The 15,368-nt window shown below is 44.5% G+C and overlaps 1 protein-coding gene across 10 annotated transcripts in view; it reads left to right on the forward strand.

Annotated features, from left to right (window-relative positions):
- Ttll5 (tubulin tyrosine ligase like 5) overlaps positions 1–15,368 on the forward strand; it is a 248,791-nt gene that overhangs the window by 137,000 nt on the left and 96,423 nt on the right. For all 10 annotated transcript variants that reach the window (XM_060387889.1, XM_060387885.1, XM_060387882.1 and 7 more), the window contains one exon: positions 2,952–3,106. In XM_060387889.1, coding sequence (XP_060243872.1) covers positions 2,952–3,106 — 155 coding nt within the window. The remainder of the gene's footprint in view (positions 1–2,951; positions 3,107–15,368) is intronic.

Raw genomic sequence — 15,368 nt, forward strand, 5'->3', positions numbered from 1 at the left:
CGGTGCGCATGTTACGTGACTCCTAGACAGAACAGAGTGTGAATATATTGAAAGTAAGGCCCAGGTTGTCACCATTTGGGGGAGGGACGTGGGGTTTGCAAGGAACAGTCGAGGCTGCCTGTCCGTGCGTTCTCCTCTATGCACTGAGCCCCTACTGGCTCTCTAAGCGTATTAACGTCGCTCTGCTTCTATGTGAGAGGAAGTCACAGTGACCCCCAGTTCTTGGTTCATCCATAAAGTAAAGAATGGATGTTGCGTGAGTCGGCAGCCCACCAGTTCAAAGTTGCTTGCATGCCTGTACCACCTTGTAGTTTACCTGGGACAAAATAAAACTGAATGAGCTTGTTTTTTCTGTCTTTCTTGTTGTCCTCTGAGGAAGAGTAAAGGTGGGAAATAAAATTTAAAGATGGAAGAGCTGTTACTGATTTCTTGATGCTTGCAAAATCACTGCCTTCAGCATTTGAGCTCTATATCTGATGACATTTTAAAGTGTTTTCTAATAGTTAAGAGTAAATAGGATTGTTTTCTTATATCCAGGGTAGAAAATGAGTTTTGAAACTAGAGCCCAAGTTGTACAACTTTTTAAAAGAATATATTTATTTTACATATATGAGTGCTCTATCAGCTACATGCCAGAAGAGGGCATCAGATCCCAGTATAGATAGTTGGGAGCCACCATGTGTGTGCTGGGAATTGAAATCAGGACTTCTGGAAGGGTAGGCAGTGCTCCTAACCTCTGAGCCATTTGTCCAGCCCAAAGTTGTACAACTCTTGCATGGCTTTAGTTAAAGCACTGTAGTAGGCTCATGCACTTTTGATCTATTGTTCAGCCACTATAAACCCCTTTATTACAATTTGGTACAAGTTTTTCTCTTTGTTTTTTAAGTGTATATGTCTTTGGGTGTATAGCTGCAGAGACTAACAAATCACTGGAGTCCCTGGAGCTGGAGTTACAGGTGGTTTTTGCCTCCAGACATGGCTGTTAAGCCCTGAACCCTGGTTCTCATGTTCAATTAACTTAAAATGCCTGGTGTTTAACAGAGCAGATAGGAGTGGAGTTGGTGTTGGCTACAAGTATATTCTCCAGTCTGTGCCAGTGTACTGTCTCAGAATCTGGTCCTTGCTATCTGTAGGATACAGGAAGAAGTAGGACAGAGGACTTCAAAGAGACCAGGGTGCAGAGAAGAGGTACTCCCATAATTCCCATTATCCCTGTGTGCTTTAGTCATCATGTACCTTCCCTCTGTCCCTGGTGCCTACACACAGCAGAGCACAGTGAAAAGTCAGGGTTGGTTCCTGAGGCCTCTTCTAAAGCCTGGCTCTCCCTGGAAGAACAGAGCCACAGTGCCCCACGCACTAGCCTCACTGTCGCCAGAGACGGCTCCCAACCTATGGAAAACAGCTTTCTGTCCAAGAAAAGTAGTTTGAGTCATTGGTGAGAAGACACTGGCCTGGGCTGTTTTCACTTATGAACTTCTATAACTAGGGAGGAAACACTACAGTGTTGCTAAAAATTACTTAGTTTTACATTATTTCAGACCATTTTAAAATTTAGAATTCTTTCATTTGTAAATATCAAGGTTATTTAGGTACTTCAGGTGTTTCATAGGGGAGTATTTCCCTTCAGTTTGCTTCTCTTGCCTTGTGACCTAACACGCTGTTCGGGCAGTCTGCACACAGAAGCCATACATTCAGCCCTGGGTCTTCCCTGTCAGCTTCTCTATGCACCCTATTCTGACGTGGAGCCCTTCCCTTCCTCTCATCTGCTGTCCCTGTCCAGGTGTTGCACTCGCCACTGCAACGATGCTAACAACTTTAAAAAAAAAAAATGGTGTAGCTTCTTAAATAATAAAAAAGTACAGAGAATACACAGAAGCACAAGAAAAAAATTACATCACAGTGCTCGCGTAGATGCTATTTATTCTGGATTTCTTTCTGGCTTTTGAGAAGTTTATCCACATGTCTAGTTATGATTACGGAGATTTACATTTTGATTTTTATTAGCATGGGTTTTTTTCTTGAGTTATCATCATGTTCCTAGATCAAGTGTTTCTGAAAACAAAGTTAATGAATAAACATATTCAATTATATGGGTAGAACAAACTATAACCGTCTTGCTAGCCATTTCTACCTTCTCCTATTTCACTGTTAAAAATAATGTTTGCTTTTAAGTACATGTTTTCTGTAGTGTGTGGAATGAACTGGACTGTGGAGTTCCAGTCACTGCGCCCTCGCTGCTGCCCTAGTGCAGTCCTCTCCCTTTTCTGCTTTTCAGAATGAGGGTTAGGATCTTCACTGCACTGAATACGGGACTCCGAATTTGCATAACGTGTATAATGGACTCATTCTTATGAAGCATGTTGTCATTAGTTACCTGCCGCATTCTTAGAATTAGTCTAGAAACATTGATGAGAGTGTACAATATTCTAGAGAGGGTACCTGAGTATCATCGCTGAATTGATTTCTAGAAATATTCTCTTAACTCATAGTCACACTGGAAATATGAGACCCTTTTTAATCTCTACCCTTCTTACTATACAGCAATGTGACAGGTTTGTCTTACAATTAAGGGACTATCCAGGCTTTTCTTTCTAAATGATTGAGGTTTGTATAATTTTTATTACTATTATTATCTACAGCTAAAGTTTGTTGAGCATCTAGAACTTCCAAATGAGGACAGAAGGCTGTCTAGTCTGAGCATTGCCTGGCTTAGCCCAGTGTCATCTGGAGAGTGGGGGCAGAATGAGAGCTTACCAGGCCTCTCAGGCGCTGCCTGCTTCCCGCCTCTGCTTTCTGTGCACAGAAGCCAGTCTGTGTTCTGAGCCTTTGTCGCAGCCACTGCTTTCAGCCTGGATGAGTCAGCATCTCAGACTGTGATTGCTCCCGTATGTTTCTCATGATACTTTTCTAAAACTCTGTAAAATCAAATTCTTTCTGTCCCCTCATTCTAGGTGACAAACCTGAATTTGGCCAGCAGTGTCATAAACAGAAGCAGTGCGTCAACCCCCCCTACCCTTCGACCTGTCATCAGTCCTAGTGGCCCGACGTGGTCTATACAGTCAGACCTCCATGCTCCAGAGAACCACACCAGCCCCCCTGGAAGCAGGTGAGTGGCGGGACTGGGGCAGGCATTTGGAAATCAAAGGACTGCCCTGCCTGTGACTGCAACCCAAGGATGATGGTGCCACCGAGAGCTGGGAGGAGAGTCTATGAGCAGCTGCCTTTGCCTATCCACAGCCTCTAGCACTGAGCCAAAAGGCCTACTTTAGTGTGTAAGGTCGTTTTGAAAAGTAGATGAAAAGGAAACTCTGTTAGGAAAATCGCCGTGTTTATCTGGTGGGTGTCTGAATTCTGCCTCTTTGTGCTTGCCTCCGGCTGCTTTTTTGACACCCATAGTGCATTGTGCTTTGGATACCAAATTTGGACTCTGCTTTGGAAGGGCATTTGCTTCTTATGTTTTCAAAAAAAAAAAAAACAGGTTAGGTAATTAAGTGCCCACAGCTTCCTCCAATAATGTTGATTTGAGGACTGTGAAGGTATTGCCTTTGTGGAATTGCATAGACGCAGTAGGAGATAAAATTCAAATGATTCTGGACATAAAGCAAGTTCTTAATTAAAAAAAAAAAGAAAGCATTGTATTGAATAATGGTCTCTATTTTAACAATTATTGTATAAAAAAAAAAAACAAACATATAACATGAAATAGGTTCCCAAATGAGAAATACTTGGCTCTCAGTTTTCAAGTATGATAGAATCCTAAAAGATAACGAAAGGATCTTGCTACTAAAACCTCAACGTGACACAGAAAATGCTTGGGGCCTGTGCTTGCCTCAGAAGCCTGACCACCTGATCTCAACCCATGGATGCACTGTGGAAGGAAAGCCATTCCTGAATGCTGTCCTCTGATCTTAACATGGGTGCTGTGCCGAGTACACACACACACACGGGAACAGAGTAATAATTAAAATGGTTTTGTTATTTTGTGTTTCCCCCAATTTATTGCCTTTTTTCATAGAATATTTTGATCCTATTCTTTCCCTACGCATCCAACTTCAAGTTGTTTTGGAGAAAAGGTTTCTCTGTGTAGCCCAGGTTGGCCTAGAACTCACAGAGATCCACCTGCCTCTGCTGCCTGAGTGCTGGGATTAAAGGCATATGCCGCCACACTTGTCTTAATAAATGTTTTTAGACAATAATATTGGGACAATGACAAATTGTAACGTAGATGATAGATCTCTTAACGCTGTTTGAAGTACTGTTGTCAGTGTAGAATTTCCTGACTGAGAGAGTGGTGGGTGGTTACCGAGTGTGGATTCAGCAGCAGCAGTCCCTCAGTCAAGTGAGCTGACCACGGGGATCCTCTTCCCTTGAAAGGAAGCTGTCAGGTGTCCCAGTGCCTGTTCCCCTCACCCCATGCCAGTGGTCCTAGCTGCTGCCTCTTCTGTGATATTTGCCTGAAGCTTGAGAAGGAAGACCAGAGACCTGGGGAGGGAGGGACTACCTAACTGTTGAAGTTTCTTTTGGTGTCAGAATGAGTATTTAAGGAGCTAATTGGGAAACCAGAAACCATGCCCAGGAAGTGACATAAACATAAGCACATTACATCATGCCCTGGAATGGTGTCTCTTATTCCCATAGTCACTGTGGTTGGGATCAAAAGAACCATCTCAGTTGAGTGTCAGAAGAATTGGAAACAGACAGACAGGGCTGTAGCACCCGGAGACTGGGCACCGTCCAAATAGTCCTCCCTATAGGAGGAGTCTGTTGTCTGATCCACAATCTACAGATCACGCCACAGTAGAGCCAGTCCTATGGAATGGGTTTGCACCTCAGTCTCTGCTGTTCATTGTGTGGGTGACAGCAACAGGCACATGCCTGCTGTAAACACGATGTCAGAGTATACATTTGAGGTCGTTTGTAGCACTTTGCATGTTGGGGGGGGGCTTTAATAAAGGTTCCAGTTGACCGTACCTCTTTCTCTTGGTAGTACCCGTTAGAAGTAAGAGGAAAGTTGGTGGAATATGTCAAAGCCAGGGCCGACACCTAGTTTCCTTTGACTTCCCCCAGCCAGATGGTGTGCCCTGCAGTGATCTGGCATACTTTATTTGCCTCACAGCCTCTGCAGCCAGAATGCAGCCCCCAAGTGGTCCCCTGAGTTTTCCATCCTGAGCTCTACTTGTTTCTATTTACACATAAAGGCTAGTTGCCCGGTTCCAGTGTGGTCCAAGGAGCCCTGAGAAGTCCTCTGGGGGCTCCCAGGTAACGTGTGGTTGCTAGGACAGCCGGGGGATCAACTGGGGCATTCCAGTTCCATGTGGAATTCCAGCAGCAGCAACCCAAAAGCAGTGCTGAGTGAATGCTGAGGTCCCAGCCAGAGGCATTCTGCAGAGTCCTGAATCCTGATTTCCATTTTCATGTGGTAAGTCACTGTGAAGAGGGTATTTTTGGATAATGACTTAGTCTCTTGTTCCTTCTTTGTAGTAAGAAGTGACTAAGCTTAATAAATGTGGGACTCGTAGCCTAGAGATGTGAGTTTTATTACTGGTTTTGACACTGTGTGACCCTAAGCTATTCATGTAATCTTTTTATGGGGTAAGCATACTTATGTATAAACTGGTCTGTTTTGAGAACTTTTGGATTGCCTTTGATCTCCTTGGAAGTGGGGGCTAAGTAAATAAAAGGTACTGTCACTAGCTTCTGTGATAGCAGCAGTAGATTCCAGGCTGATAGTCTGCTAATTCAGTAAACTAGACTGCCCAGCAAAGCTAAGATGTAAGGAGACTCCCGGTGCTGGCTGTCCTTTCATCAACATGTCGGAGAATTCGGAGACTTTGGTAGCCACAGGAATGAATAAACGGTGACTCACAAGAACTCACAGATAGTGTTACTCTTCATTTCCCCATGTTGCTATTGTTCTCTGTTTTATGGATCGCACAAGTTTTCACCAGACAACCTTATTCTTCCCGAGCTCTTGGAAACTGCTCCAAATGTAGCCTCAGGGCTGTCGTCTCCCATTGGGTCAGTGTGAGCTCAGCCCAGCGCCTCAAATCCCCCGGTTCCTTTGGTCTGTCTGGAGATCCTGCTCATGCTTTGTTGTGGGAGATGAAGGCAAAGAGCCACAACTTGCCCAGACAGTCTGAGACCTGGCCATGGAGCTTGCAGTTCCCTAGACACTCTGGAGTTGGACTTGGCCCGCCATTCCTCTGTTGTTACTTTTCAGAGGTAATAAGTGAGATTAATTGCAGGCCATTCTCCAGGAGAGAGACTTGTGAGGGCCAAGTGCAGTCACATGTGGAGAAGCCTGAGGCGTGCCTCAAATAAGGCCTGTGTGGAATTACCCAGCAGGGACTCTGCGGGCAGGTGCCACATGTTCATGGCCTTTTCCTCAGGCCTTGTCTCTGGCCTCTGGATGCCGGTACCTGGCTTGTTTGGCTTTTCCCCACCTAGTGGGGATTTGGGTTTTCCATTATCTGTTTTCTGGGCACAGGGGGAGCTACTGGGGCCTGAAATCCAGTGTGCAAGTCTCTCTCTCTCCTCTCCTGCCAGCCTTCCATGGAGCTGGACCACGTCACCAGGGAGACTTCCTAGGTGAGGAGCACCTGATGGGCTCGGGGTCCTTTTCTCTTTGTGGGTCCTTCTGAGTCCTGGAAAAGTTACTGCAAAGTCTTGCCTGCTGCTTGGAGTGATTTGGGTAGGACAGGGCCTCAGACAGCTTGGCAGGAACCTGAGGCCCTGTTTTTTCCAGACCAGCCCTTCCTTGTGGGTCGAGCTGTCAGGGAATCCCACGAATGTCTGGCTTCTGCCCCTTTGTGTGTTTTTCCAGCATTTGTCATTGAATTATTTTTATCCATCTCTGGCTTTTTCTGCACACACACACACATCCTGGGGATTTGTCTGTTCCTCGATGTTAAAGTTAGGAGAGTTGACAGAAGAATACAGGCAGAGTGTATTCCTACTTCTTGCGGTAGGACGTGACATTGAGGACATGGGATGCTCAGCCTGGCCAGCCCTAACTCTCAAATAAGCGTCTGCGTCTGTGAGCTTTGCATCCTACCAGAGAATGGGAATCCTGGCAGCTCAAGGCATTCTTTGTTACCTCCCCTCCCCTGGTCCTCTTATTTAGTAACCAGTCAGAAAGAGGCTGGTATCCCGCTGTGTATAATGTTCAGAAGTTTTTCAGAGGTTCTCATTCAGGTTAGGTAATATTCTTCTCCCTTTGTTTGAATTCCTTCTCCCAAATATTATTGGAGAGTCAGGTCTCTGACTTCACATCTTTTCATTCTTGGTCAGTTGTCAACAGCACTTGGTTTGTTCATTTCTTCTCCTGGTGTTTCCTGTGCATTTTCTGTCAGGCATTGTGCTACATGCTGGGATAGAGCAGTCAGTAACACAGAGATCAGCCAGCCCCTGATCTCCAGGCTGTGTGGTCCATACTGTCAGGAGAGAGTTCGGAGATAGGTAGGGATTAAAAGACAGGTAACCCGTGGTGTTTGATCACCAAGAAGCAAACATCTGGCTTGAGAGCAGTGCCGGGCAGCCCATAGCAGGGAACTGTGTTTTATGGTAGAGGCAATTTGACAGAATATGAAGAACAAGTCAGACTAAAGTCCTCTCACACACTTGCTACAGCATGGCGTGGAACCTTGAAGCTAGTACACTGAGGTGAGCTCATCACAAAGGAACAAGTGTGTGCACTCTCTAAAGCAGTCGGGGCCATAGAAATAGAATGTAGGTGGTTGCGGAGGACTGGGCAAGAGGAGAGGAAGTGTCAGCCAGTCTTCAGTGAATACAGAGTTTCAGTCTTACAAGATGAAAATGTTGTAGAATCTGTTGTAGAATAATGCCTTAACACTCTAGACTGTGCACGTAGGTGGGAAATGTTAAACTGTGTGCTTTTTACTACACTTTAAAAACAACAACATGAAAAGTCGATGTGTAGATTTAAAAGAGAGAGCTATGTTCCACAGAAGCTGTTCGGCAACCGAAGCATGCCAACTTCAATGGAAAATGGGCCTGAAATGTCTTTAGGGAAGGTGTATGGTAAGAGAAAGGGAGAGAACCTAGGGGTTAAGTTACAGTTAGCTATACCTCCCACCACCCCCAACCTCAGCGAGTGTATGCGTGCGTGTGTGCGTGTGCGTGTGTGCGTGTGTGTGTGTGTGTGTTAATGGAGATTGAACCTATAGCCTTGTGCATGCTACACAAGCACTCTACCACTGAGCTGTGGCCCTGCCCTTTTTAAAATATGCACAATAATACCTGCCTTGTTAGTTAAAGAGTAAATGGAATTGTGTCTAAAAGTAGCCAGCATAGTAAAATGCCTTGTTGAAGTAAAGGTTCTTGATAACTCTGAGTTGGGGGGAGATACAGACTGGACTCGGAAGGACTGACTTAAAATCAGATGGCCAGAGATAAGATGCTGCAGTAGCTCTTGGCCTTGTGCTGGACTAGATACGAGGCCACTGCCCTGTGTAGCACTTGAGCTAGATCACCCAGAGGCAGTCTTTCAGGAGGACGGGCAGTCTCAGGGATGGGCCAAGGAGAAACTGCCCTCGCTGGCCTCTGTTGAAGAGCAGTGACTACACAGCCCTTCCTTTTCGCTATCTTCTGAATGTTGAAATTTCCACTGCAGCTCAGTGTTCCAGCCAGTAAACACTCAGATTTTCCATCCATCTTGGGGGTCGAGCTTTGGGACAGCCTTTCTCTGGAGGAGTTTGGAGCTTATAATTTTGTACTTCATCCTGTTATATAAACAACAATCACGGAAAGAAACCACGTTGGGGGGGCAGACTAACAAAACAGCTTTTTCATGTTAGAGCTCTGCAGAAGTGCTATTTTACTACTTATTCTCTTTTCTCCTTTCCCATAAAACAAACCTTATCCTCCTGAGAACTCCCACCCTGACATCCCTGAGTCCAAGGCTTCTCTGGCATAGAACTAGCAAAGGTCTGTCTGTCCTCCTGAAGCTCCTGTCTTTCTGTGCCCACTCAGCCACCAACAACATAGCCTCTTCAGGGATAGCTGTACACCTCAGGCAGTTCCAACCTGTCACAGCCTTTAGCCCCTTACTCACCAACAAAGTAGTTGAGGGAATGTGCCCCTCACAACTGGCTGGACATCATGTCAGAGCAAGAGATACTTGGGAACTTGGGGCCTGGTCTCTGAACGAAAAGAAGTGTCTCCTCCTCATGCACAAGTCAGAAGTAAAGTACAGACTGCTGTGTGTGCTGCTGTCAGCCCCTTCACCTGAAGAATAACTGCTTTCCAGTTTCAGAGGGTGTACACATACACACGCACACGCATGTTGTCAGACACGCAATTCTATCTCGTGTAACTTCACTTTGCAATATTTTAGAATGTATGTTGACGTTGATGCTTATTTTAGTTTTCAGAGTCATAAGTAGCAGTTTCAGGTGGTAAGCTGAATGAGACTGAGTAGAACTGAAAAATTATAGTCATCCATCCCTCAGTATCATTGAAAGAGAAGCCACAGGACCCTGCAGAGAACAAAGCCTTAGGTGCTGTGGTCCCTCATGACATGCTGTAGTGTTTGCAAATAACTTACGCATATCTGCCCACATGCTTTGTCACTAGATTACTTGTAACACCTAATATTATGTTTGCAGATAGCCATTATACCATTATAGGGAATTATTTATCATAATGGAAAATTTTATTTGTGTTCAGTTGAGACTGAATTAAAAATTATTTTTGATCTGAGGTTGACTAAACCTCACAGATAGAAAAGGCCAATGCAGCATTCAAGTTGCTGCATTTATAATTTGGCCTAATTCCTCTCTTACATTATTATCACCACCCCCAGTGTTACCTTTTATCACTTCAAGTGAACTGTTTTACCATCCTTGAAAGAGCTTGGGTGGAATTGCAGCAGGGAGGGAACACTGTATCTTTGCCTCTCACTTCTGTAGAGAAACACCCATGAGTCTTTACCCAGTACTGACTTAACACATGTGAAGGGCCCCAAGCAGCTCTCCTGACCCTACCAAGCAAGCTCAGCTAAGTCGTCAGCATTTTGAACAACAAACAGCAGTTTGGGTTGAAGAGGTTAAAGGAAAAACCTCCTTGTAACTGCATTTTAATGAATGCAACCAGTAGAAAGAACCATAACACCTGAAAACATGAAGGTCCCCCTCCTGCTGGCCGCAGTGAGGAGCAGTGAGGAGCAGTGAGGAGCAGTGAGGAGTAGGTTCTTGGGAGCTTGCAGTTCCCTCCCTTCAAGGACAGAACTATGAAACTGTTGGAGTCAGCATTTGCTGCCCTACACCCTTTTGCACCCCCATTAGACTCCCTTTTGCACCCCCATTAGACTCACTGGCCATCGCCGTGTGATGTCCTACTGTTCGAGAACAAAAAAAAGTTCCTGGTGATGGCGCTGAGGCTTATAGTCACATTTATTAAGAAGTGAATGCCCTCAGGTTGCTTATGAACCGTTAAAGAAGCTAGACTTAAATAAGCAAGTTACTTAAATATGGAATATGTGTTCTTTGGGAGACAAAAGCAAGGCTTGTGGACTAGAGGCAGTATGGGAGAACTTCAGGTTTAACAATTCACCACCCAGCATGCATGGTAAGTAACAGCAGAGTGGTCCTAATGTGACCATTTGTATGCTTCAGCGGTAGCAAAGACTTGACTTACAACTTTGATGAATCACCAGGTTAAGATGGTATTAATGAGGCTTCAAGAAAATGATCAGCATGACATTTGGCCTGGTTCTTAGTTTTTGCTGTCTTTCTGTAACAACAGAGAAATATGACTATCTCAGTGCTGAGACTATGATGTGGAAGAATTTAGGTGAGAAATTGGTATTTCTGACATGACAGCTTAGGATCCTTTGAAGGTGGTGACCGGTGCATAATGGCTAGGGGTGTTGAGGTATGTTCCTCTGTAGCCAACTGCACCAAAGAAAGTGGACTGTGTCCTCGGGGAGGAAAATTAGTGACATCATTAGTGCAAGTACTGTGAAAGAGTATGTGCCTTATTCTCAAAGTGGTGAGAGTTCAGAGGACAGAATGTTCATGCTGGCTGAACAGACAGGTCAAAACTTCATGGAAAGCTGTGAGCTGAGTTTAGAAGCGTAGGTGGGAGTCGAGAGCCCATGGGGTTTCCTGGGCACCTGATTGTGGGACTTGTGAACCATCAGACAGACAGAATTCACGCTTCTGTTCTCTCAGCTAAAGTTGCTAGGTTGCAAAGTGGCCCAGGGAACGCTAGACTATACGTTTGGTTCTGGTTTTTATTTTTTTCATACAAAATCAAAAGCAGGTGATTAAAAGGGAGGACTTGGGACCAGAGTGCTTTCAACACAGATGTGCCAGTTGGGTGGGAAGCAAGGATCTCCATCCAGTCCCAGGCTGTGACCAGCACACAGATCAGTGGAGAAAAGTGGAGGTGGGGAAAGATGTGCAAAGTGAGACTGAATGTGAACTAATTTGGATAAATAACAATGTTTCTGCTTGAAATAATGTTAGTCAAAAAACATATTGAAGCCTAAGTGATAGCAACTGAAATCACATTGGCTATAGCAGAGAACTTTTTGTTTCATACAGCTAAAATGCCAAGAAGTTGAGAGTTCAGAAGTATAAATAATCGTGTATTCTGCTTTCTGCCAAGTTCATAGCTAATCAAGAAATTAACTTGAAGTTAAATTCTAAGAGAAAAATTAAAGCAAAGTACTGACTTTGCCAGTGATGGGGATAGCTTCAACACAAAAGGCCCACCTCTCCAGACTTTTTTGGGGGGACTTGGGGGGCTGCGGGGCAGAGATCTAAGATAAGGTTTCTCTGTTTAGTCTTGGCTGTCCTGGACCAGGCTGGCCTTAAACTCACAGAGATCCTCCTGCCCCTGTCTCCCTGGGATTAAAGGCGTGTGCCACTGCCGCCCAGCTTCCAGGCCGTTTCTAATTTGTCTTATTTATTCTAAATATTTTTCTGTGTTTATTAATACCTTCTTAATTTTTATAATCAAAACACATTTTCGGGGAAAATAGACCTAAAACACCACAGTCTGAAAAAAATAAACTGAGAAAACTGATTTGGGCCAAATCTCCAAGGTAAAACCTCTCTGTAGCTCCAGTCTGCCTTTCTAATGTCAAATCCTAGGTGAAGTGGCTCTCACCTTTAATCCCAGCCCTCAGGAGGCAGTGGTGGGTGGATCTCTGAGTTCAAGGCCAACCAGGTCTACATAGCAGGTTCCAGGCCAGCTAGGGCTACACAATGAGACCCTATCTCAAGAAACACACTAATAAAATAGAGTAAAATAAAAAAATAGGTCAAGTATTTGAACTGGAGGGGAAGCTAAGTTTGTAAAGTTCATACTCTCCTTGCAGAGGCCCAGGTGTCCTGTCTCAGTTCCCATGTCACAGCTCACAAATACCTGTTATTCCAGCTCTAGAGATCTGCTTCTGGCCTCCCCAGTCACCTAAAGTCACTGGCACACACCAACACTCAATTAATTAAATTAAATTAATTAATCAAAAAGAAAATAATTGGTTTCTTTGTTTAGTTTTGCTGTTTTTGTTTTTGTTGTTGTTGGTTTGACAGGATATCACTGAGTAGATCAGGCTGGCCTAAAACAGAAAGCCACCCACCGCTGCCACCCAGGTGCTGGGATCAAAAGTGTACATTACCATGCCTGGAGACAAAATAATTTTTTTTTAAGATTTATTTATTTATTTATTTATTTATTTATTTATTTATTCAATGCCTTGTCTGCATGTGTGCCTGCAGGCCAGAAGAGGCCACCAGATCTCATTATAGATGGTTATGAGCCACCCACCATGTGGTTGCTGGGAATTGAAACCAGGGCTGCCGGAAGAACAAGCCAGTGCCCTGAACCTCTGAACCATCTCTCCAGCCCTAATTGTGTTCTTTTTATTTTTAAAAAATAGTATATGAAATCTTCAGAAAGTATTTGACAGTATTAATGAAAAAGGATTACTGTAGCTAATTTTATATTGATTTGTCGCGCGTGTGCATGCACGTGCTGGTGTGGAGGTCGTAGTTGCAGGCATTAGCTCTTTTCTTTCACAATCTGGGTTCCAGGGATGGAGCTCAGGTCAGCAGGCTAGGCAGCAAGCACCTTTATAGGGTGAGCCATCTCATCTGCCCGCGTGCTGTAGTTAGTAACCTTGCTAGGAGGACATTTAAATTATTCTCACCAAGTAAAAGTTACAAGTATGTAAAGTAAGGCACACTTGTTAAGTGGCTCTGCTCAGCCGTTGCACAATGCAGATTTATTCTAGAACATCACATTGTGGCTCATCAATACATACAGGTTTTATCAATTGAAATAATTATTAAGTATGAGTCTTTCAAAGCAAAAAAGTTAAGCCTACTGTATGTTTTCCACTTTGACGTCACCTGTGTCAGTCTCAAGTTCTTAGACTATTAATGCCCTCTACTTTCTGTTACCATTTCACTGAGGGTGAATCATCTTACTGTTAGTGCCTAGTGCCTATGGAACAAGGTACATAGAAACAGCTCTGTAAGTCAGCCTCCCAAGCAAACCTCATAAGGTTTCTCCTCTCTGACTTGTCCACTGGGGTCTTCTAATACAAGGGTTAGAAGGAAGTTCTGGCTTCCTCCCAGGTACTAGGATACCATGGATAAGATGCCTTGCACCTCCCCAGGCACTGGGATACCACAGTGAATTAGATGGCTTGCAAAATTGCAGTTCCTACAGGATGGCCCCTGGAGCCCTTGTTGTCAGTGAACTGAACACTAGAGGATAAAAATTAGTTGGTCCATTAGGAAACTCTCTTCCAGACCCCACTTCTCAAGTCACTGGGTCCTGGTCTCCTTTTTACTTTATTGTTACTTTATTTAGTTTGAGATGGAACTGGCCTAGCACTCCCAATAATCCTCCTGCCACAGACTCCCTAATGGTAGGATTACAGGTGTGAGTTACCACACCAGGCCCTTTCCTTTAGTGCTGTTTGTTTCCTTGTAGTATCCAAAAATCAGAAATGCCCTGCAAGCAAGAGGTCTTCTCCAGTCTGAGGATGAAGGTCAGGTGTAGGACATGGGGTGGGGCAGGTTTCTTGCTCTTGTCATTATTATCCCACCATGCAAGAACCATTTTTTTTTAAGATTTATTTATTTTATTATGTATACAATGTTCTATCTGCATTTGTACCTACACACCAGAAGAGGGCGCCAGATCTCACTATAGATGGTTGTGAGCCACCATGTGGTTGCTTGGAATTGAACTCAGGACCTCTGGAAGAGCAGCCAGTATCTTTAACCTCTGAGCCATCTCCCCAGCCCCCAACCTGCAGGATTCTTAAAGGCTATTTCTGACAGATGCTTGAGAGCGGCCTGCCACTTGTGTGTGCCCTTCATTCCCAGCCTCTTCCACGCCCCTTGACCAGAAGTTGTAGTATATGCTGAGTGTGTGCCTCCAATTCTAGATGCTTCTCTCCTTTGTCCATTACATAAGCTTTTTGGCCTCCCTTATTTGAGTGACTAATGTGGAGGGAATGTATATTGTCAGGTCACCACACCTCTGCTCTTTAAAGAAAAAAAAAATTTGTTTGTGTGTGTGGTGTGTACATGTGAATGACTGAACACCTGTGTGATTGTCAGCTGTAGGGACCCTCAGAACTCGAGTTACGGGCTCTTATAAGCCGCCTGATATGGATGCTGAGATCTGTGTTCCTGACCACGAGCACGAGCCATCTCTGCAGCCCACAGCTCTGCTCCTAACATGCAGTATTGTGAGCCTCCTTGAATAGTGGCGGACAGTGTGCTTGCCTTGCTGCCCACGTTAGAGTGAAAGCTCTGGGAGGGTGCAGGCCAAGACTTGTGTCCTTCAGTACAGCCCCATTAGAGCACTCGCTCAAGTTCAGTGGGTGCCCAAGGAGGCCAGTGTTGCCCAGGATAGCAATCACAAGCTACACTTTGGCACTTAACTCAGAGTTCAAGGTCACACACACACCCTGAACACACTAAATGGCTAGATCAAGGCTAACCTAGCCTATACAATCCCTGTCTCAAAAACATTTTAAAAGTTTTAGCTGTAAGTCAAAGCTCAAAAGTGACATGTAGCCTGCGGTTTCCATTTGGGGCAGCACAGACCCAGAGACTAATAAAGGCTCCAAACTAGTCAGTTTAGAAAGAAATGAAATTCTGAGAAAGGCATATTCTTGATTATCCTCTTAGGATCTTCCACAGACTTGAGCCTCTCTTGTTAAGATCTAGCAGTTTACTGTTCTTGAACTAATTTGTGGTGCTGGGAGGGGTGAATTTTTAAAGCCTTGGAAATCTCAAAAGGCAGAGCTTCTGTGTTAAGAGTGCCTAGCCAATCCGGAGCTGGGCCACCTGACAGGAAAAGGTTTTAAAGCATTAGCA

The sequence above is a fragment of the Meriones unguiculatus genome, chromosome 7 (genome assembly GCF_030254825.1).
Source record: "Meriones unguiculatus strain TT.TT164.6M chromosome 7, Bangor_MerUng_6.1, whole genome shotgun sequence".
Lineage (NCBI taxonomy): Eukaryota > Metazoa > Chordata > Mammalia > Rodentia > Muridae > Meriones > Meriones unguiculatus.